General features: G+C 37.2%; 1 protein-coding gene across 20 annotated transcripts in view; it reads right to left on the bottom strand.

Moving 5' to 3' along the window:
* RIMBP2 (RIMS binding protein 2) overlaps positions 1–22,588 on the bottom strand; it is a 171,720-nt gene that overhangs the window by 28,877 nt on the left and 120,255 nt on the right. For 13 of the 20 annotated variants that reach the window (XR_008579568.1, XR_008579569.1, XM_054844747.1 and 10 more), the window contains 8 exons: positions 21,490–21,510; positions 17,959–18,163; positions 12,062–12,213; positions 8,856–8,932; positions 7,798–7,907; positions 6,578–7,387; positions 2,362–2,513; positions 1,523–1,990 (listed from right to left, as the gene is read on the bottom strand). Coding sequence is in view for 18 of the 20 variants with exons in the window: in XM_054844747.1 (XP_054700722.1) it covers positions 1,523–1,990; positions 2,362–2,513; positions 6,578–7,387; positions 7,798–7,907; positions 8,856–8,932; positions 12,062–12,213; positions 17,959–18,163; positions 21,490–21,510 (1,995 nt within the window). In the remaining 2 variants the exon portion in view is untranslated. The remainder of the gene's footprint in view (positions 1–1,522; positions 1,991–2,361; positions 2,514–6,577; positions 7,388–7,797; positions 7,908–8,855; positions 8,933–12,061; positions 12,214–17,958; positions 18,164–21,489; positions 21,511–22,588) is intronic. The other 7 variants (XM_054844749.1, XM_054844751.1, XM_054844756.1 and 4 more) reach the window with 1 other exon arrangement.

Below are 22,588 nucleotides of genomic sequence, written 5' to 3'. Positions count from 1 at the left end.
TGGATCCATCTGTAAACTTCCGTCCAGATCCCTGGATTAAACATTTCAAGCATCACTAAAATTAACGTAATTAAACATGGTTCAGAGCATATGTTATGTCAGCAATTTTCAAAACCAGAGAACTTCAGTTCTCTTTCCCTATATGGTTGTTAAATCAACTTTCACCTCAGAGTACCAAAGAAATTAATTGCCTTTTATCCCTCTATTACATTTATTCTGGTTTGCTTTATTTATAAAGAAAAGGAAGAAATATACACATGTATATATATGTATTTAAGCAGATCTTATAGATCCAGAATTACTCAGCTTCCCAAAAGCTGTATCATCACTCACCAGCTCAATTCTATCCCAAAACAGGGACAGTCAATAAGTTGGGGCTGTTAAGACATGTGTGAACTGTCAAAATTAATGGAGTTATTTTGGAGATACAATGGGAGATGGAATACTAGACATAAAAATTAGTGACTGTCAGATGAAGGACCAAGAGAATGCATCAAAAAAAGTGACACCAGAGCTTGAAACAAGTAAGAGAAAGTTGTGAGCAGCTTGTGATGAGAAAGTAACTGCCCAGGGGGTATTTAAATATTGTATGCCTGGGTAGGAAAACCAGAGCATGCTGTCAGGGTGCATGTGTATCAGCTATGCTGACCCAAGAGCCTAGAATATGGGATTTAAATTCACTAGCAAACACCTGAGTCACTACAGCAGCCATGGGCCATAGTGGTCTCAAAACCAGGGAGTCTCCTTTGGGCAGTGATACTTCCAGCAGCTACAAAAGGAGCTGTAATGAAAAGCTTTCATTTGGCAGCTATGCTGGAGCACTTGTAAACATCTGTGAAGGTGTAAGCACTGAGAAAGGGACACTCTTGAAGAGTAAATATGTAACATTGCCTGTATATCCATGACAGCGCACAAAATAGTGCTTTATGTGCATCTAAACTGCTATTTGCTGTTTTGAAAAAAAAGATGGGTTTAGAATACAAACATGTCTCTCATCTGACTGCTGGTTAGAGTCCCTTTTAAGAAATGACACTGTTCTCATTTTGTAAAGTGTCAGAAAGATTAGCTTGCATGGTAAGTCTGCTCAGGACTTTTGTCTACCTACCTATTTCTGGACCCGTTTTTAAACTGCCCTTTATTGCTTTGGTCTCTTTCAAAGTACTTTAGTACTTCTCACAGGCACAAGACTCCCTTTTGACTCCTACAGGATCCAAGCACAAACTTTAATAATTCCTATCTTCTTGTTCAGAAGTGAGGTTCTGCATTTTTGGAGACATTTCTAGTGATGTTATGGGGTTTCTACTGCTGACCAAAGGCTGATCAATGCTCTTTAGGGTTACAAGCATATTTGTGGAAGATGGCACAGAATTTTAGCACACTGCTTCTTCTCAAACTATGGATCTTCAGGGTTTAGAAATGATTAGCTGCTCTTTAAAGCATATGATACAAAAATTTCTTTGATGCAAAGTGCCACAATGAATAAAGCCAGCCCAAAAAGCCTTAAAAAAAAGTTTGCCTTTACCCTATTGCTCTCTGCAACTCGTTGTGCAGCTTCTCTTGCCATGGCTTTTGCGACAGTATTTGGGACAGGTGTGCCTTGAGGTTGAGGGAGTATTCGGTTAGGCGATGGAGACCTCCTCCCCTGAAGCGGGCTGGGAAAGTTAGGAGTAGGTGGCTCAAGCATGTGTCCATGAACAGGGGATGCTGAACGAGTCTGCTCCCATGACTCATCCATTTTTAAATGTGGACCTAAATGTTCTTCTTTGGTTTCTGGGGCTCCGGCACTTGCTAATGGCTTAGATTTGGGAGCAGTTCTGGGGTGAGGGGTTGGAGGCACCAGTAGGTCAGATGGAATGGCAGCAACAGAAGAGTCCACTGATTCCCCTTGTGCAGAGAGCGTTCGAACTGTAAGTTCCTTTGCTTCCAAACTTCTTAGTCTCATCAGCTCCACCAATGTGTTCTCTGCTGTTGGATAGATCACTTCCGCCACCTGAGTACACAAACAAGCAACTTACTACCGTGAAGACATCTGTTTCCCTCCCCTCAACCCCACTAAAGTACAACCTTCAAGGTCTTAACATGGAGTTAACACAGAGTGGACTGCAAGAGCTCACATTAGGGCTCCACACCAATTAGCACCAGTTATCTTTAATCCTTTCAATCCATTTGTCCAAAAGCTTATGTGCTTATAGAAAGGAAGCTAATGAGCAAGTTATGCACAAACAAAAGAGCAGGTTCTACAGAAAACTGAGAAAACCCTGCACACATTTAAGTGCTGTCACATGTTTATCGTTGCCTTTACCTGTCAGTTGAAATTCACCTAATGTAGATGGTCACTGTAACGCTGGAAGGAGAACTCACCCGTTGACCTTTTGCATAAACACCATAGCCTGTGACATTGGCGCCATGGGAGGTCCCTGTTGCTGTCAGAGTTGGTGGTTTCCAGGACACCTGTATGGTTGCTGGGGTGGACCCAACCCGTACAGTAACATCTTGGGGTGGAGCTGGAGGACCTAAGACAGACAAGACTGGTCACTGTTGAACCTTAGATCAGAAGTATATACATCAACTGATATACTTGCAAGTTGGGAACTACAGGTCTCAAAGCATTATTTTTAAATTATTTTTTCTTTTTAAGATGACAAAATATCCTTATTGCAGTTGTTATGTGAAAACAGAAGCATATACTCAGCAGGTCATGGAGCCAGGAACTGACTCTCAGCTTACAGCCAGTAACTAAGCTGTATTTCTTTGCAAAATGGTCTGTACTTTCAACTTGGTCTGGACCTATTTTTATCCCTCCAGGCTGCATAACTGCTATTTTCTTTGAATGCAGAAGATGTTAACAGAAAAATGCAGGGAGAAAAAGGCCCAGGAGTGGCACTTAGTGGAAAACTGCTGCAGGTAACAGCAAGTTACTCTTTGGTATATATCTCTGCACTGAATGCATGCTACATACTCAGAAATCACTTTCAAATTCTTCCTCTCTGGATTATCAGTGGCTCGAAGTCATGATTTATGGGCCAGAAGCAAGCTGAAACTTTAACCTTTTCAACCAGCAGCATGGTGGTTTAAAGGACAACTGGACTCAAAGTCTTTTCTCTGCACTTTAGAAAAAAATAAGCCTACTAATCTTTTAAGGCATTTACAGTATGTTAGTGTAATAGCACACCAAGTACATCCTTAATTAAAAGACATTATTACCCTACTATAAATAGTTCTACTTTGGACAGAAAGCCAAAGTAAAAATATCATAGAGATTATCAGTTCATTAATATTTCAGGCATCCTGTTGTGTTAATTTAACAGTCAAACCCTGAGAAGTGTTTCATGCTAAAACATTTCAGAAGCAGGGTTCAGCTGTAGTCATCTCTGGGTAACAGCTGGGAGAATGCAAATCTTGGTTGCTGTGAGTTTGCTTTTGCCAGTGAACTAAGCACAATCAATTTCTGTTCATGTACCAAAAAAGCTACAAATATTTTAACTGTGTGCATTCATTGCTACAAAACAGATCATGATACAAGTGTAAATATCACACAAGCCTCAGCCTCCAGATATGCTGGCAAACCATCAATGCATTTCTGTAGTTTGCTGTCACTGAATTTCATCCTCTAGTGGGCACAGAAATGAAATTATGGTCATGTTCATGACACTACAGGCACAGCATGAAAATTTTGCCTATGCCATCCCTTGCACCTCTAATGTATTTTTAACTTGCAAGGCTAAAGCATGCAAACTGACCTAATACTATTCTTGGCTAAGACAAAGATTTTTGATTTAGGATTGAATTTCAGCTTCCCTGACCATCCTATTTTATTGACGGCCAGCACTCGCAATCCAGCAAAGCTCCTCAGTTTACAAGAAAGAATGCATCTCATCCAGTATCTTGTCTATGACAATTGTATTAATCTGCTCTTGCAGAAGTCACCTTCCTTGCATTCTCCCAAAACCAAACAATCCCCAGAGCATCTATCTCAATCATCACAGGCTGTAACAGAGACAGGTTTAATAAACCATAATGTCCAAGGCTTAGTATGGTTTCTATTTTCCCCCAGCATTAAATGGGAAATTACTTTTGATGACTCTTGATGGTCTTGGTCATCAACATAAATGTTCATTTCAGAATTCTGCTACAGTTTGGTCTTCATGAATTTATTACCTAAATTAGCTTAAAAACCGTAACAGTCCCATTGATCCCAATCCTGTGTATACTTATGTCTATTTTTAGATCTGAGCACCCAAAAGAGAACTACTTCTATTTTAACTTAAGCAATTCTAATGCTTTGATGAATCAAGAAGAGGAGTTCAATTGCTCAGCAACTAAAGACCTGCCACCCAGCTTTGGTCTGACAGGAAGCAATGTGTTTTCAAGTATAAATCATGCAAAACATGATATATCTATGCAGAGAGAAAAATGAAAAGGTGACCTCTAATTGCCTTATACGTTTTATGTAACTGCTCTCTCTGGCTTTGAAATGTGAGCAGTTATCTCAAGTTCATTTTTGCTTAATGTATTCCTAAAAAACTCCTGAGATTAATACAGTGTCAAAATTTTAAAATACTCACTGATCCGCACTCCCTTTTTGGTATAAGTGGATGATAGTACCCTTTTCTACAAGGATATCACTGAACCCACTAGTAAAGAGCAGAGCTCAGCTTCAAATAAAGCAAGCACATGTATTCATTTGTAAACATTTCTGAAGCCCTTAGAAAAATGTCAGTACAAATATTAGCAGCTGCCTGTGGCTTGTTAAGTTCATGCTGCACTGACTCCTAAACGTGACATTCACCACAACTAAAGTTTATGTGACATCACTCACTCCCATGCATCTTCGAGAGAAGCACAATAATAAAAGATTCCCTTCACACAGAATATCTGTATTGCTCTCTCAGCATATTATAAATCATCTTTGAAACATGTCCCTTACAATGTAGATCAACTGATGGTATTTAAGGTGGAAAAATAATGCAGAGTCTGAGAAAAAAAGCCAGTATTAGTCACATTAAAGATACTTTTCTTTTTTCTTTTGACTTTTCTTTTAACTGTAGTTTGGAAGAAGAGACACTGATTACTCAAAACCAGTAATATTTGCAAGAGAAAAACACGACACACTATGATAGTAACTCCCATCGCTGACTGATTTCATGGGCATTCTTCTCCCTTTCTTGCAATGGCTTTTGAAATACAAGCATCAGCCTCTAATCACTTCAACAGTTACTATTTTATTTTGCTATATAACAGTGAAACGTTTACATGCTTTTATAAAAATGCCCTCTCTGGAATGATGTGATGGGAAGATTCTGGGATCTCTGGATCTAAAAGCAGAGGCTTTGCTGCATTTTAACTCCTCAACAGAGAACAGTTCATTTATTGCTTTAGCACACTTCAGCAACTAGAGGGAGATATAGCACGTTAAGTGTTTGGCCTGAAAAAAACTCACTCAAAAGGCCTTTCCCAAGTAACAAAGTCATCAATTATCTAATCAATATCTAATAAGTTCAAGCCACCATCTAGGCAGTATCTCCCAACTCCCACAGAACATACACAAAGTTCAAAATGCAACCCTTCATAGCAGATTCTATAACAGCACTACCGCTTATCTCACAAATGATTTAAGACAAAAGAGTAAATGCCTGAGCCGATGACATTTCTACTGAAACTATAAATCAGCAGCATCACAAGCAGTAGACATACAAGCTTAACTCCCTCTCTACTCAATCAGCACTACTGTCCTGCATATCTCCTTACATATAAGTCACACAAGCCGAGGAAGAGATCAGAACTAATTCCTGCGTCTTTGCTGGAACCGAATCCCAGCAGGGAGTCAACTAAGCCACAACACAGTATATGCTATTGAAATTTCACTCGCCAGGAGTCATTTGTATTTGACTGTCCCTGCTTCGGGGGCATTCAATGCTCTGAAAGTCTGAACATATAAGGAGCCTTTTACTTGGCCTTGATTAGATAGACTTTAGATGAATCTATAAGGAGAGATATTCAAATTTTTCAGGTACTGCCATATACCCCCAAAATTATGAGATTATCCTTTAAATGCACTAATTTATTTCAGCACTAGTTTTCAACACCACTTCACGTTCTTAAATAGTGGGAAATGACTGGTAACACTTATCAACACTCCTAATGTAAAAGCAAGGTGGGAAAAAACCTTGGACTTTCCAAAACACGATTTGTTATCTTTACAAATTCAAACTGTTTTTTAGCCAGTGTTGTTCACACCAATGAAAATAAATTACTAACAGAAATGTTATAACTGGACAAATTAAATACAAATGGAGATTAATCTGATAAAACACTTAGTGTGTGAACTGCGATGATGATAAGCATGGCTTTCCCCTGTTTATCTACCAAAAATGCTTCAGTCCTTACGCAGGAACAAAGAAGAGAATAACACAGGACTGGAATTAATTTTAGATACCATAAAGCAATCTAATAATCCCCAGTCTGCTCATGAATGTGACAGACACTACAGCATAAAGCTAAAGGTTAGATTAATTTATCTAGAATTTTCAGAGAAACTTAACTGGTGAGTTTTGGGGTAGGGAGAAAAATATCAAACCTGCTGGCAATGTAGAAAATTCCACAAAGGCTTCCTTTTTTTCTCGTTGTTCCAGGGGAAGCTGCCAGGGCATCTGATGGGGCTTTGCCATGACCTTCACCTTGTAGGCCATATTGGGCTTCAAATTAAAAAAATGGTACTTGTAGCTAGCAGCCTTGACAATGTCAAATTCTTCTTCATTAAGAAAGATCACATGACTGTAATTACTATTTGTAGGGAGCCAGGACAGCTCAGCAGAAATCTGGGTTATATTATCCACTTTAAGATTAGAGGGGGCTACTATGACATCCTTCCCAACTAACAAAGTGCACTGCAGTTCATCTGAGTTACCCTTGTTTGTAATGCTCTGAATTGATATTCGGTATGTACAAGTAGAAATGTTAAGCTTTTCTATAAGAGCTTTCGTTCTGCTTCCCAAGGCTACGTTCATTCGTATTTCTTTGTCAACCAGAACATTGTAGCTGCTAATGGTTCCCCATCCGGGTGGCACTACTGGTGGCTCCCAGCCCACAATGACACTTTTGGCTAGTTGTTTAATAAGGGTGATTTTTCTAGGATAAGGCACAATGTCTTCTCCAATTTCATCAATGTTCACATCCAGAGTCCCTGCGCCATTGCTGATTACACTAGAGTCTATGTGACTTGGTGGACTTATCTCCAAGAGATCTCCTTCCAAAGTAGGACCCGAATGGTTGATAAAATTCTGATCTTGTTCACTGCTTAATGTGCTTGATAACCGGGTCTCATTGTCTTGAACAAAATCCACAAAATTTGAGGGGACTAGTCCTCTTTGTCCATCTAGAAGTTCCCCTAGTGAGAAAGAACAATGCCATTAAAATCCTTGAAGGAGCCACGTCAATGCCTTGCAAGTGGACAAGATAAGGAAGAAGATATAAGTGAAAACCATACAGAACCGACATTCACAGTTTGAGATTGTAAAGGCTCAGTGAGGCAAAAACCAGAACTGCCAGTAAGCTTTCTTGTCAACTTAAATCTTGCCAGCAGGAAAAGCTGACAATATAAAATATCTTATAATTAGCTATGCCTGCAAGGACCAGCTTTGCTGGTGCAGAAACTCTGTTAATTAACACAATGATGATAGGGGTAATTTTAGCAACTGATTTGGTAGTAGATGAAGGAAAGAACTGGGACCATGTTTGACAGATGAACTGATTTGAATCTGCATGAATTAGCATGAATTCACAGATTAAAGAAAATACCTTCATAAAAGCCATCTTCATCCATATCTCCATACACATAAAGATATTTTCCTGCCGTAAGGGGGAGCTCTGCTTCTGGATTTTCATTTGGTCCATCAAAAGGGTTGTAACTGCAATGGAGTACAGATGGAAAACATACGTGTTCGCTCACAACCCTCACACAACTGAACAGTAATCAGAAAAGGCGTACAGTTCTAAGGCTGTGCAGGAAGGCAATTCCTCAGTTCAATCTTTTTGCTTCCCTTCTAAAACATATATTCTGAGTAGAGTCTAAGTCAGTTTGTTATTGTGAACTGTAACTGTATCACCAACAGGCTGCCATGAAACGCAACCTATTTGCGTAAGCATTATACACTTAAAACCACATTCTTTTCTGTAGAATTTACTTACACATTTCTCACTTAGGTCTCTTTGAATACACTGGCCAAAATCTTCTTTATTTTTTAAAGTGAATTAAAGCAATCTCAGTTGTGGGGATCTTTTCCAGTCCCCATATTCCATTTGTTTTATATGGTAGTCTTTTACACGAGTTTAACTTCAACAGAGACAAGTTAAATAAAGACAAAAACAGTGAGTTACAGCTAAAACAAGCCACTCAGACAAAAACTTCTTATAAAGTATTTAAATCCATATCCATCCTGATATAAATTGTTAATCACAGAAATTTTTTTCGTGACAATACTTTATATCTGAAATTTTAATGTGCAAAGCAAAGATGAAAGGAACTTTTAAATCTTTCTTGCATTAATGAAAAAGCAATTTATAAGAACAGATTGAGACATCTTTTATAAAGCAGGAGGTACGTATTCTCATGTTATTTAGAAATTGAAGGCTAGAAATACAGTGGTGGGTAAAAGAGCCATGCCATGTTAAACTTTTTCCGACAATTATGGCACATGGAAATGGCACTATTTTGCAGCTAGTGCAAACGGGAAAGGGGTCTGCTATCCATAGCATTGGTTCCACATAATAATTCAATGCATGAATAAAAGTGAAGCAAAACCAAATGCTGAATATTACAAATATGTATTATATGTGTAATGAGCTGGGTTTTTTACCTATAACGGGCAATGCAAAGATGGACTTTCCCAGAATATCTCTGCTTTGAGGTATTGGAATTCTGATCATTATCCATCTGTAGAGAGAAGAAAAAAAAATGCAACGATGTGATTTCAAAAAGATGCATGCACTGTTTTCCTGACAGACAATATAAATCAGACAGGGAACAGGCAACATATAAAAAAAATTTAAAATAATTCTAACATGGAACAGAACTGATTAATTTTACTTAGAATGGCTTAGGCTAGAAAGGAACTGCAATTCAGATTCTAACACAGCAAAGAAATTGAGCTAATTCCTTGACATCTTGCTAGAGATTCAGATAACCTGTCTGAGACTGGATGTTGGTTTTCCTCAAAAGCCTGCAAAACTGACAAAGCACCAGTAGATCGGTGCTTTGTCATTTGGTCAGTGGAGATGGCTGAAGGAGATGTGACACTGACCACACCACTCCCTTCCATGCTGCAGACTAAAGAAACAGGCACGGCTTAACCATACCAGTTTCACTGACCACCTCACCCTCCCGACTAAGCTTTTACTAAAGCCTTCATTAAAGTACAGTAAACTTAATTACTCCAAGATGACCTTTTGTAAGTGATATGCCTAGAGCTTCTGGGCATAGTACAGCTATATAATCACACAGACAACCTAGGGTGATACCCTAATATTTTAATCAGAAAACAATAGTAGAAACCTAATACCAGTGACTAAGTACTTGTGACAAATGCTGAGTTTAGAGCTGGTGCAAGTGTCAGCTTCCAAACACTTGGAAACAATGAGTATCACATAAAATATACCCCCTTGCCCATCCAATCCACAGCAGCAGCATCTGTTGAATTCCATCCTTTTCACTAACTGAAAGAAATAATGTATTTCCTCTGAATTTAACACCATATTTAATTCAATTCTGCAAAGCCACACATTTATTCCATTACAAATCTGGTCTACAAAACCTGGAGATTAAATTGTGGTGCCGAATCAACAGAGACTCCACCTGTTTTAGCTCTGCACTAAGGCTCTCACTGGTAAAATAGTAATTCTTCCTGTTTTGCTTTGAGCCTAGTAGAGTTTTAAAGTGAGAGATGCACTTCTCTCTTCCAATTATTTTACAGTTTGCTGTGAAACGTTTTAGTAAAAATGAAAAATTTCTCCTCAGCTTGAGAGAACTTCAATTAAGGTAGAAATACTAGCTTTAACAGTGGAATCAAATAAGGTAAGTTGTCCCAAAATTGATTAAAACTTTACAATCTGGACAGAGTGAATATTGAACTGCAACTTTCAGGCCTAAACAGGTCCCTGCTTGGTTCCTGGTATGGAACCAAAGTGCACCAGAGAAGTATTGAGTCACGTCACTTTTCTTCTGAATTAACTCTTAAGAAGTAGGTTAGCTTGTTGAATTAGCACAACACACACTATTCTGCCAACACTCCACTTCCAGTGAGGACAGTAATAGTCAGCTAACAGGTATTCTCCTCTAGCATTTGGGGATGCAGGCAAATTTTCAAGGATTGTAGTCCTGATTCCTTTTTATGGGGATGTCACAAAGCTCGTAACTAACCCAGTAATGCTTATTCTAGAAGACTTTGTTACTAACAACAATCAAGGAAGTTGCAGATACATTTTTGCAGAGTATCATTTTTTTTTATTTCAGACTTCACAGCATTATGCTCTATTTTTAGATTTTATTCATACACTCTCCCCCTGAGTCTGGATACCTCTAGAAAAGAACGGAGCTTAATTTCTGTAAGCTTGCATAATGTAAGTATGTATTGCATAATTACACTCTAGATGGCACACAATGAACAATTCTGCAAAAGAGGGCCTGACATTCTCAGTGAGAGATAACTCAAAAATAATAGAAAAAGCGAATTAAATTTGACGTGCACTTTTTCTGTTCCTTGCTGTTAGTTCTGCTTCCCTAAATCTTGTTGCTAAGCTGCTTTTTCTGATTTGACTACTTCGGGCTGCTTTTTCTATGGCCTCTTCAAAAAGCAGTGGATGTTCCCACTTTTCAGTAATGCTGCTACACATAAATATATTTATTTGTGAATAATCCTTAGATATGCCCATGGAATGCCTACTATACAAGAATTTAATATTGCTGAATATCCTATACCATACTCAGGCTTGTGAGCCATTTAAAAACATTTTGATTCTATCAGCTTTCACAGGTTCAGTAGTAATGAATATAAAATAGATAGAAAGTATGCACACAGTTTCAATTTATTTACTTCCGTAAAGATTAAGAATGGGATTCAGGACTGTAAGGTGAGGGATAAAATTTGAAGATTATTTTCTCATGGCTGTTTGCCCATATAAAACCGGCTTACAGTATTTACCAGAAAATAATACCCTTCCATAAAGTTTTCAAAATGTGTCCTATACCTCCTTATATTTAATATTTGTCCTAAATATCAACAACCAACTTGCTATGGCACCTTTGTAAAGTTATTCTGAGCTTCCCAGTGACTTTCTACTAGAACTCTACTAAAAACCAGAAAACCTTTCTAAGAAAGGAAGAACAGAACCTTTCAAAAGTACAATTAAATCCAAGTTGTAAAGCTGAATGGTGGAAGAGTTTAGTGATGACAGCCCACAACTTTCATTTCCAGGTTACAGGCTCAAAATCAGTTGAGGAGAGTGTGCTGGAAAGTGCTGTTAGCGGGCGATATTAGCCTAGTTGTAATGAGAAGATTCACACATCATGGAAACCAGGCAAAAAACAAGTCCTGCAGAATGAGCTACTGCTCTGTCAGAGCATACCTGTCTGGACAGGGCACTGCATCAAATTTCTCTTCCATTTGCCTAGGCTGTATCAGTCACACCTTTTGGTAGATACAATAATAATAAACCCACATAATATAGACATTAGGCCAAAACAGAGACAGAAATGCTGACTTACACCTCGTCTTATGCACAGAAATAGTATAACATTCTGAATGCATCAGTGAAGGCTAAGGTTTTCATAGAAGCCTGAGGTTCTCACACCCCCATTTTTTATGCTGTGTAACTAGGATATCAGCTGAAACTTTGAAACTATCAGTTAAATTCCCACTGGTCATGTTCCCAAGTTATCTCAGAAAATGAGACCATTCATGTCTTAACTTTTTAAGAGCAGGTGGATCAATCTGCATTGGTCCCCTGGAGAAGAGAGATCTTGGCCCCATAACATAAACTTTCAGTAACAAATTTTAAAAAGACTCACGTCTGAATCAAATCTGCATCTTGGAGTACCAGATCTTGACTTGGACAGGAATGTAGGTTTGACAGACAATTGTTCTGGTTTGTCTCCAGATATCTGAAGGGGTCGTATAAACTCTGAAATCACACAACGACTTCCAGAAGGACTTTCATGACCTGGCAGTGAACAAAACACATGCGAGAATAAGTAATTGTTCTCAGGCAGAAACACTGCCACCTAACAAGCAGCAGTGAGTTATTTTCTCCTCCTGTTAGAAATCATTCTAGAAAAAGACTAAGGTAGTTAGCAGAGCATAAAGGTAGCTAAGCCTACTTGTTCCTGGCCTTTTGGTAAATTACATAAGTCAACAATGTGTAATGGTACATAATGTAGAAAATGAAGGTATTTTAATTAAAAAAAAAAAAAAGTTAAAGTTTTCCCTAATTAAAAAAAAATAAATCCACTTTTGTTCTGAGCATTCCCGATATCTTTGGAGAAGTTATCTGACATGCTGTTTAACATGGCCAGCACCAAAAACTGCTGTTAGAACCCTGCTATTCCTTTCAGGGACTCTGTCATATACTGGAAAGTAGAATCAAGTCGTGCATTTATCTTCTAAGAAAGTGACTGAAATGCTAATAATTTAGTTAGCAGGATATTGATTTTGAAATGAAGGGAAGTGGTTTGGCTTTTTCCAGGGCAGTAAGTTCCAAGATTCTTATTTCTTAAGAGCACCTCGTTAGTACCAGTACTAAAACACATAGTTTGACCACAGTGCCATCTCTCCAGTTTCTATAGACTGGAAGACAGACTATGAAAAAGGAAGAATCGTCAGAAATGCTTTTTGAATATTTTTATTGTGCTTTTTAAAAGCACTTAAACTGTCTTTTCCTTTTTATTTTTATACTGCACATTTAAAGGACCTAAGGAGGCAGCCTTACAAGAGGCTGAACACTCTTATCTCCTATTGATTCAAGTGAAAACAAGGCCTAATGGTGAGAGGAGACAAGTAAGAAGAACAACTTTGTTAAGGTTGCAAGAGAGACTAATAAAGTGTAATATAAAATACTTCTACATTTTTTCCCCTTTTATTGTTAGTTTAGTCCTCAAACCACATGAAAACAAGCAGGAAATTGTAAACTGAGCCTAATTATGCTTGCAGCATCAGCAGAAGTTATAGCAAAGCACAGAGTCTAGGGCATTGCTGACACAATCAGATATGCAGAGTGCCTTCTGCTTTCTCTCTCTCATTAACATAATGAGCCTATGCTCTAATTTTTCAGACCCTGGATATGTGTAGGTTCAGCATTTCCTCTCTAGTTCAGCCAGAAGTCTGGACAGCAATGTTTTGCTACTGAATTGCAAGTTTCCCAGACACACGTCACCAGGAATTATCAGTGGAACCTCTTTATTCATATTGCAGAGGAGAATAAGCTCCAAAACATATCATCAGAGGCTTTTTCTGGTGTGCTCCTTAGTCCAATATGATTAATTTTCTCTGTATCACTGTAATTTACAGCAGGACAGCTTAAGCACATTGACAGCAGGGAAATACACAAGTCATCATTCAAAAGATTAATTACAACCAGCCCGCTTACAGCAATCCCCAGGCTGGAAAAGGGCACATTTTTTATTCTTGGAACTTTTCTCACATATATAACAGAAAAGACATCCCTGTTCAGAAACCTTTAGCCAATTTAGCTCCTTCTGTTTGCTGTTAATGTGCTTGCCATATCAGCCTGTCAGCGCCAAGCCTATAAATAATTGGTCCAACTGTGATTATTCATTCAAAGGAAACTGTTGTTTGGTCTCATACCTCCTGGATTTTTCAGGCTTTGTTATTAAATTAGTTGCACTACATAGAAAATGTGAGAAAGATTCTTGGACAATATAGCCCTTGCTTTGCATACTTATAGGATGATAACCAGGATAGGAACACACATTATCAAGAACTCCAGGAATATCAAGATGCTGGAAGATATTCAACTGCCTTATTTTTTCCACTTGTAAAACAGGGTACATAAAATTTACCTTGAGTCTTTAACACATAGGAGAGAAAACTGTGTGGCAGTTGCAATTGCATCATGCGACTGGACTCATCTATGGCTCCAGATGGTGCTAATAATTAGATACAGCCTACACAGATACCTCACATCCCATCAAAGTCTATACCCATATCCATTAATGTATGTGGAAATACAGCTTGCGCCCCAAATCTAGCTATGCAAAATGGGTCTGTCTTCCTAACCCGACTTACTGCTGCCTTCAGTATCCTCTGTTTCTCTATTCATTTGGCTACTTGTGCAATGTAATATCTACCTGCTCAATAAAATCTGTACTGGCTGCCATCGACTCCTGTCTTGTTATGAAAACATGTGTGAAATAACAGAAGCTGATCCTCTAAGGCTATTTATTTCCTATGCTGTGGGACTGCTTTTATCTGGGACCACAATGTGATCTATTTCATAAAGCAGCTTAAAAATTACTGCATTTTCAAGGTATTCTAATATCTGCAATAAAGAATAGATTTTTGGGCAAGCTGTATCATATACAACGTTAGCAGTTAGTTCCTGTGTGTTCTGTACAGGAGACTTTTAAAAGGTGATGAGCTGCTTAAATAATATATGTAAATTCATGCTGATTCTATGTATGTAGAGCCACAGTTGGATTAAAAAAAATAAACACAAGCATCATCAAGCAATACTTTTGCAAAAATTGAGATTCATTGTGCATGAAGTACATTCCTTCTGAAACCTCCTGAATATCTGTATTCTCCTGATTATTTCTGCAAAATGTCTACTTTTGTGGATTATGAATACATGAGTACAGAGAAAAATGGCTGCATTTAAAAACTGGCCTAACTTTACCTCCAAAATAAGAAACAACTTCAAACTATGTTCTCTTGTTCATCGAAGGCAATTTCACTGATGTCCCCGGGCTTGAACAACAGAATGTGGAGGAATCAGATCTATAAAGCTTGTTTTAAAACTTGTTAACTTACTGGAAACTAAGAAGAAAAAAAAAAACAAAACAAAACAAAAAAAACACCTTTCCTTTTATATTTGGACTCCAGAAAAAAAAAAGTTTAAAATGAAAAATACAAGAGGTCAGTTCATAAGACACAGCAGCGTCTAGAAATACCTTGTTTTTTCTCTAAATACTAGAGAAGAATGTTAGAAAGCCACAGGGTTTTTGTCTGTAAAGTCTCTTAAAATCTGCATATGCTCAAAATGGCCTTTATTTTTCCATGACTGGCAAATATCTGTTAAGGAAGTCTGAAGAACACCCTTTCAAGGAAAGGGGCAAGGAAAAGCACCAGACTTAATTTAAATGTCTCAGTAGAATTAAAACTGGCCATACTTGTAGTACAATTAGACTCTCCATTTTATTTATTGGAACTGCTGATTCATTATAGACTACCTAAATTATCTAGAAAGGCCCTTTAAATGAGCCTTTTATCTGATGAATAATAAATCTTAAGGTTTCTATATCTGATTGTGACATTATTATATGTTTAGAGCTAACTTTTTACATTCTAATCTATTCTGGCTAGGTTTATTTCATTTCCTGATACATTCAAACATCACCAATTAAGGCAAAGCAGCTGGCCATAAACTGATCTCATTTCCGTTATTTGCTTTGCTTTGAAAGCTGTCCTTGTGTTCCCTCTTGTGTTCTTTCTTCCTCACACATAATAAAAATAATTACACTTCTGGTTTGAAGAACTTGCTGTAGCATTACCATCGTTATTGTGAAATGGTTGATTTCAATAATTAGAAATCCTGCCCACTTGCTTAAACATTACTTGATTGTTATCAGTGCATTCATACTGAGAATGAATATTGTCCAAGGATTTCTGATGTTTATACATCAGTGCTGCAGGCTGTGAATTCTAAGTCGCATAAAAATCAATAAGTTATGAGAAAAGGTATACAGAGAAAGGCCTTTAAATGACTTCAGTACAGATCTGGCTGTGTTTTCTGCGGTTTTAGTCAAGGATTTCTTGGAAGATTTCTGTTTGTTATGTTTTGAAGGTTTTTTTTAAAAGCTGTTTCCATTAGTATTTCAAGAATAAATATAAGTTAATTTGGAGAGTTCGACTGAGGACCTCAAAAAGTTCAGCTGATTTTTATTTGAGGATTGGGGCCTATTTAGATCGATTCCAGAGATACAGACTGGACCTTCACTAGCTGCCTAAAGGACATTTCAATACCTAATTACCTTTCCTTTAAAATTAATTGTTGCTCTGAAAAGCCTGTCCTTAGAGAGATGAGGAGCTAATCCTGTTGATACTAAGGAAATTTCTACTAAATTCTTAGGGCTATCAGGTAATGCCTTCTGAATTCTCCATTTAGTGCACTTTAATATCTCCTTAGGTAATACTTGCAGGTCCAGAAAAGCCTACAAAATAATATGCATCACAATGGGCAAGACTGCAAACAGCTCCAATTTTGTGTTCAAAAACCCAAGGCATACAAAGTACAAAGTTACTGAAGTGAAATGAAAGAGGGATGTCACCTTGGTTCCTTTTGACTCGGTTTCACATTGAGTTTAGCACCCTTCACTGAAAATAACTGCTCATCTGTAACAATAGGCAAATGATTTGTGATTTCTAGGCCCTATGCCTCAGAATTTTTCTAGAATGTTAGGAAGATGAAATAAAAAAAATGTCAAGACTATTTCATTTTTCCAGTTCCTCTTCATACATATTTTAAAACAACTTTAGGGGAATTTGTAAGTAATGGAAATTACCTGACAAGTATTCCTTTGCAGAACAAGTAAAATCATTCTAGCATGGGTGATACTGAGCTGGTGAGCACACTCCTCAGCCTTGATAACAACACAGTTATAATACACAATCTAATATGCGATTTACATGCAAGTTACTTTCAAGTGTCCTCAGGTACTCTTGCCTTGATCTTTGAAATTTTCTTATGAATAATGAATTGTTAACAAAATTGTGTACTTAGGATGAGCAGTTGTCTCTGGCAACAGGAGATGACCTTGTGAAAGTTCAACACAGATCTTGGAAAAACACACTGTGTTAAAGATTCTAGGCACTATAAGTGTAATAACACCAATACAGTTGTAAATTACCTTTTTTTTTTTTTTTACTTTACAGTCTGCATCTCTTTTAAAATGCAAATCAACAATATTTTTGTTGCAACTTTTCTGTTCCTAAAACACCTGACAGTTACATGTTCAAATACTCTTTTAAAAACAGTTAAAAATTTGAACACACCTTTGCAGAGTTTAGAAAGCAACTGTAGATATTAACCCTATTCAGTTCTGTAAAATATATCCCATGATACTCCTCCCCAACCAAAATCACTTTGTGACAGAATCTGTGCTTTTGCAGATGGTGTTTGCTTCCATTGAATTTTTTTTTAACATTTTACTTTTAAGTTTTTATGGAGAAGTGTATATTTTATGTTGAACAAATGCAACTAAATCAAAAAAACTTTTCATGTTTGTCAAAAAGTTCCATTCAGGTTTCCCATTTTCTACCCAGCTCTGTTTACAAGTTTCGTTTATGTAAGCAGTGTGGGGGTTTCTCTGCTACTTCAACAAGATAGCAGACCAACTCCTGTCCCTGTAACAATGAAGGTTTTACAGCAAAGCCTGTATATGCAGATAGTTTTTCTTCTTCCAACAGAAGTAGATATTTACACAAGGAATACATCATTTTAACACTGAACAGGTTTCTCTTCACTATACCCAACAACAATTAGAGAGAATTCTCCTCACAGCAGTGACCGAATAAAACTGGAACCACCTCAGTGAAGGCTGAAATTTAAACAAGTCACAAAACAGGAATTCTATCCTCCATTTGTACAATCAAACTCTATTTATGTCATTGAGTTGCATCTTAAAACCTACAGGGCAGAACAGATACCTCCAAATAAAATGCTGGTCCTCACCTTTGCCTATAGAAGTGGCTATTCCATTCATTAACTGGGATAGAGATTTACCGGGAGAACCAGGGATATCTGAGGATGCCACCGAGTTACTGCTCAGGAGATCAATCTTCCCTGCTTGCTGTCGAAACTTCTCCAGTTCTCTGGACAAGAGGTTAAATTGTTCGCTCTGTGTCCGACATTTCTCCTCTAGCTCTCGGACCTTGGCCTGCACAAGCAAGACATAACACAGACATTTGACTGAGATCAGAGTGAGCTATGACTGCATCAGATTTTTCTTAAGTACCAGGAAGCCAGGATAGGCAAACTACTTGGGATAAACAGACCCACAATCACACTTTTCTCCCCCTAAATTGTCACCCATATTTAGAATTACACTTTTTAGTAGCCCTGTGATATTGAGGTAAATAGTCCTTTCATCCCCAATTTCCAAAGTGGAAATTCCTCATCATATTTTTTTGGCAGTGCTAAAAAAATCACTGCAAGAACACATGCAAATAGATCCTACAGTTTTGTGACTTCTACACACATCTGAATGTCACTTTTGTGCACTTTTCCACCTTTTTCTAAAGCTCAAGTATATTTCTGAGGTTTGCCCATCCTTGGCTATGAAGTTGAAGGCTCCTGAATTGTTAGATTAACATTTATGTATTTAAAAACACCACCAAAACCCGCTCCCACCATGGGTCATGCAGAATATGGGTCTATTTACTGGCTCAATTCCCTCTCAAAAATAATGTTCCTCACTATAGCTGCCAAACCACACAGAAGTAATCCAAACACCGGCCAAGAGGAGATTGTTTGTAAGCTTGTGAGAAGTACCAAAATGGCAAACATCTTTGTTTTAATTTTGAGGCATCAGGCTTTAGCAAAACAGAACTTAGAAGATAAGCTTCTGTGCTGACTTGGGAAATTTGCCGAGATACAGTTTATGAACTCCTGATGTGTAAAAATGGATGAGGTGACCCAAAGGGAAGATTCCCTGGCTGAAAGGAATGACAAAGGGCATGGGAATTCAGGGTTTCTTCCACGACTTTTACTAAAAACATATCTAAGAGTAGTGAAAACACTAAAGCATGAAAAAAACCTTTTATCCAAATCTGCACATTCGTTGCACCAGCTAAATTTATGATATGTTTTCAGTATAATGCATTTAAATTTCAATCTGCATTTATAAACAGTCCGTACATATGCACACACTATCAGATATTCTTGAAGAGAAAACCCACAAATCTAGAGTGCCCAAAGAGTTAGGAAAGAGCATATGAACACCTGTTGCAAAGATTGAAGAATCAGCAAAGCTTCTGAGAATTTCATTTGTGAGGCTTGATTTTCATGTAGGGGCAAACAGTTGGCCTGTACTCTGGAAATGTGCCATTCGAGACCTAGGGAGCACTCGTGTTTTATGCACTGTGACCCAAACAGTGCAAGCAGAAGTAGCTCAACAGAGGCAGTAATAGGCTCCTTATATGAAAAGCTAATGCATTATATCCTAATCTGATGCTTTATGATGAACAAACATCACTTTCCTTCATTAAAAACCCCTTTACAGTACATGCCTAGTCAAACGTGTACTAACAAAGGAAGCCTGGATATCAATTAGATTCATTCAACTGTACGAAAGGTTTGTTTTTCTTGAAAGAGAAAAATGTTTTCTGTTCATATAAGAAAAACCACACATATTACATATCAAGAAAATGACATATAATACGTACCATCTATACAAAGATCTTAACACAGCTAAAGATAAACAAAACACTTATAGTCCCCAGAAAAACACAAAAATCCAAATTTCCTACTACAGAAGGTGGTACTGTTTGTTCCTCTTTTGGTCACAAATACATTTCTAAAGCTACAGTGAATTTTGAGGATATAATTTCTTTGTATTCATAAAACACAAATTAATTTAGTTCTGCTAAAGAAGTCTCAGGGTATCAATCTGACTATGAAACAGAAAACAATAAGACACAGAGACATTGTGGGAGCTTTACACAAACGCTAAATGCTTTAATTTTGGGGTTTTTTGTCTTTCATCTTTTCACTATGGTTTTGAGCAACCGAAATATAAGATTTTGCTACTTGTTAATTTGCTGCACGAATAAGGCATCTATGTACAATTTTAAAAGAACATTAAACAAACAAAGCAGTAAAGTGGTTTGGGTTTTTAGATTCCCTCTTTCCAAGGGTAAGTTTAAGGATGAGCTACTCAACTCTCTAAGAATATATACTGACCTTTCCCACAGGCAGTTATGGAAACTCTAGTGTAAAATAAAAAATAAAAATATCACAATCCAGACCCCAACAAGATGCTAAGACTGCCTTAAGAATATTTTTGAAAAAATATTAATTTAATGTATTGTTATTTATTAATTTAAGACTTATTTGCATTTCAGTATATGCTTTCTTCGACTTTTCTTTTGAGTATCTAGAATCTTCAAGTTGTTCTCTCACATCAGTACAAAGCCTGGAAGAAAAATGCCTTTACTAATTGTTTTTAATCAAAGTTGTGAGTTAGAAGTGAGCGCAAAGCTGATACTATATAAAGAAAAAATTGCCATAAGATCCACAATAGTATTAACAGGAGGAATCCCCATCCCCATCTTTGTTTCTTGACTTCAGGCAAGTGCTCAGTTTATTGCGAGCCTGCCAGACTCACCTCACTGTAAAATGTACGTATTCATGTATGTCACTGCAGAGCGAGGCATGTGCTCACACTCTCAGAAGTACCGAATTTTCAGTCTGTATCGTAGTTCTGCCCATATAGCCTATCCTAATAATGATGGCACAAAAGTACCAAGTCTACCAGATCTCCCTAAAACTGGATCTGCCTATAGCAGTGGTTGTATGAAAAGACATTCTCTACTGCAGACCATACCGAATGTATATCACCTAGGACTTGCCAAGTTTCATCTACAATACCTAGTGCTATTTGTAAAACTTAAACAGCTTCTTAAATTGAAAATGAAGCAGACTTCATCCTTTACAAGATGGATACTGTTCACACAAGACAGATAAGATGATAAGCAACTTTCCAGGTGGATAGGCTTGAATTCAGACTAGTAATTAGCTCGCATTCTGCTACAGAGATATCATTTCATAGTTTAACTGTTTATGTAGCAGCAATGGCTTTCAGTAGGTGGCTTAATAAATCAACCTCAGGTGAAAATATCAGATAAGATCAGATCTGTATTAACAAAGAAACAATCTGAATTCAGACAAAATCCACACAGTCAGAAAGCTACCATCTTGAATAAACTATCAAACCATTCTTACTGGGCATGCTCATAAGAAATTAACTTTCAAAACTAGTATGTGAGTTCTCATTAACTCATGCCATATTTGAAGATTAATCTTTTGTAGAAAAAAGCTCTGATTTTTGTCATTTGGTATTAGGCCAATAAATGCCAAGCATGCTTGCATAACAATGGTTCTAGCACACATTCCATGCAAGGTTAGGCAGGACTGTCATACTCATTTTAAAGGGAAAAGTGCAGGATTCAGGACAGGGAAAGGAGAATTTATGCCCTAAAATACCTGCATGCTGTCCAAGGTGTTCTGGATGAAGTGCAAAGCAATAAATTCCAAACAAGACACAGTAAACAAAGAGATGTGAAATAAACAAAGAAATAAAAATAGTTTTGAACACTTTTTTACATTTCAAAGCAAAATATATTAGAACAGTTAACACGTGTGAAAACATGCATTAACGCAAACCACGCTATAGAACATTTCAGAAATCAATACCACTGCTGATCTGAAATCGCAAAAGGCAGATTAAATAAAATGCTAAAAATTAATGGGCTTATGACAATAAAAAGCAAAAGCTTAGGAAACTTTGATGGCATTATGCAAATCGGAGGTGGCAGACAATCAGCTAAATAGGGATTTTGATTAGCTTGAGGGGGGATAAATAATCACTTGCCTGCTTTGTTTCTACTTCTGTTTTCCTGCATCATACACTTTCCACCAGGCATTAAATAATAATTTAATCTTATATTCTTAAAGGCAAAACAAACAATATATACAATGATAATGAAAGTCTGTAAGTAAAACACTTTCTGTGAGAATATTAACTTTTATAGATATAAACAAACAGATTTTTAAAAAATGTATTTAAACATGATCAATGCACCAGAAAAACCACCTTCAGTCAGTGCGTGATCAGCAAGTACACAGACAGAACTACTGTGAGAAGGTAAAAAGACTAGAAATTATTTTCTGCTAAAAACAGATTTCTAAATGAAATATTGTCAATGCAGTTACTATAATCAATCTATGGTATTGCATGTTCTTTATGATATGTATGATATGTTAAGAATTAATAACCATATAATGATTTTTCTTTTCCTCAGACAGAAAAGTTAGTTTGGTAGTTACCAGCGAAAACCTATTTTGTGTGAAAAAATGAAGAACAAAAAAGAGAAAAAGGAAATCTGGATGTAGTTAGTGTGCTAATTACTTGTACATCTGTATTTTCTGACACTTCACCTTATCCAAGTACATCAAATGATATGACTGTAACTTAAAGAATCTGTTGAGCCTAGTTTTGAAAAACTGGGGAGGAATTGTTTGCTTTAGGAACCTTCTTACAAGAGTTCTAATTTCTGTTACATGTTGTTGCCATTCGTCCTAT

Source organism: Grus americana, chromosome 16, assembly GCF_028858705.1.
Source record: "Grus americana isolate bGruAme1 chromosome 16, bGruAme1.mat, whole genome shotgun sequence".
In the NCBI taxonomy this organism is placed as follows: domain Eukaryota; kingdom Metazoa; phylum Chordata; class Aves; order Gruiformes; family Gruidae; genus Grus; species Grus americana.
Note: the sequence above shows the minus strand (reverse complement) of the source record. Positions and strands in the feature narration are given on the sequence as shown.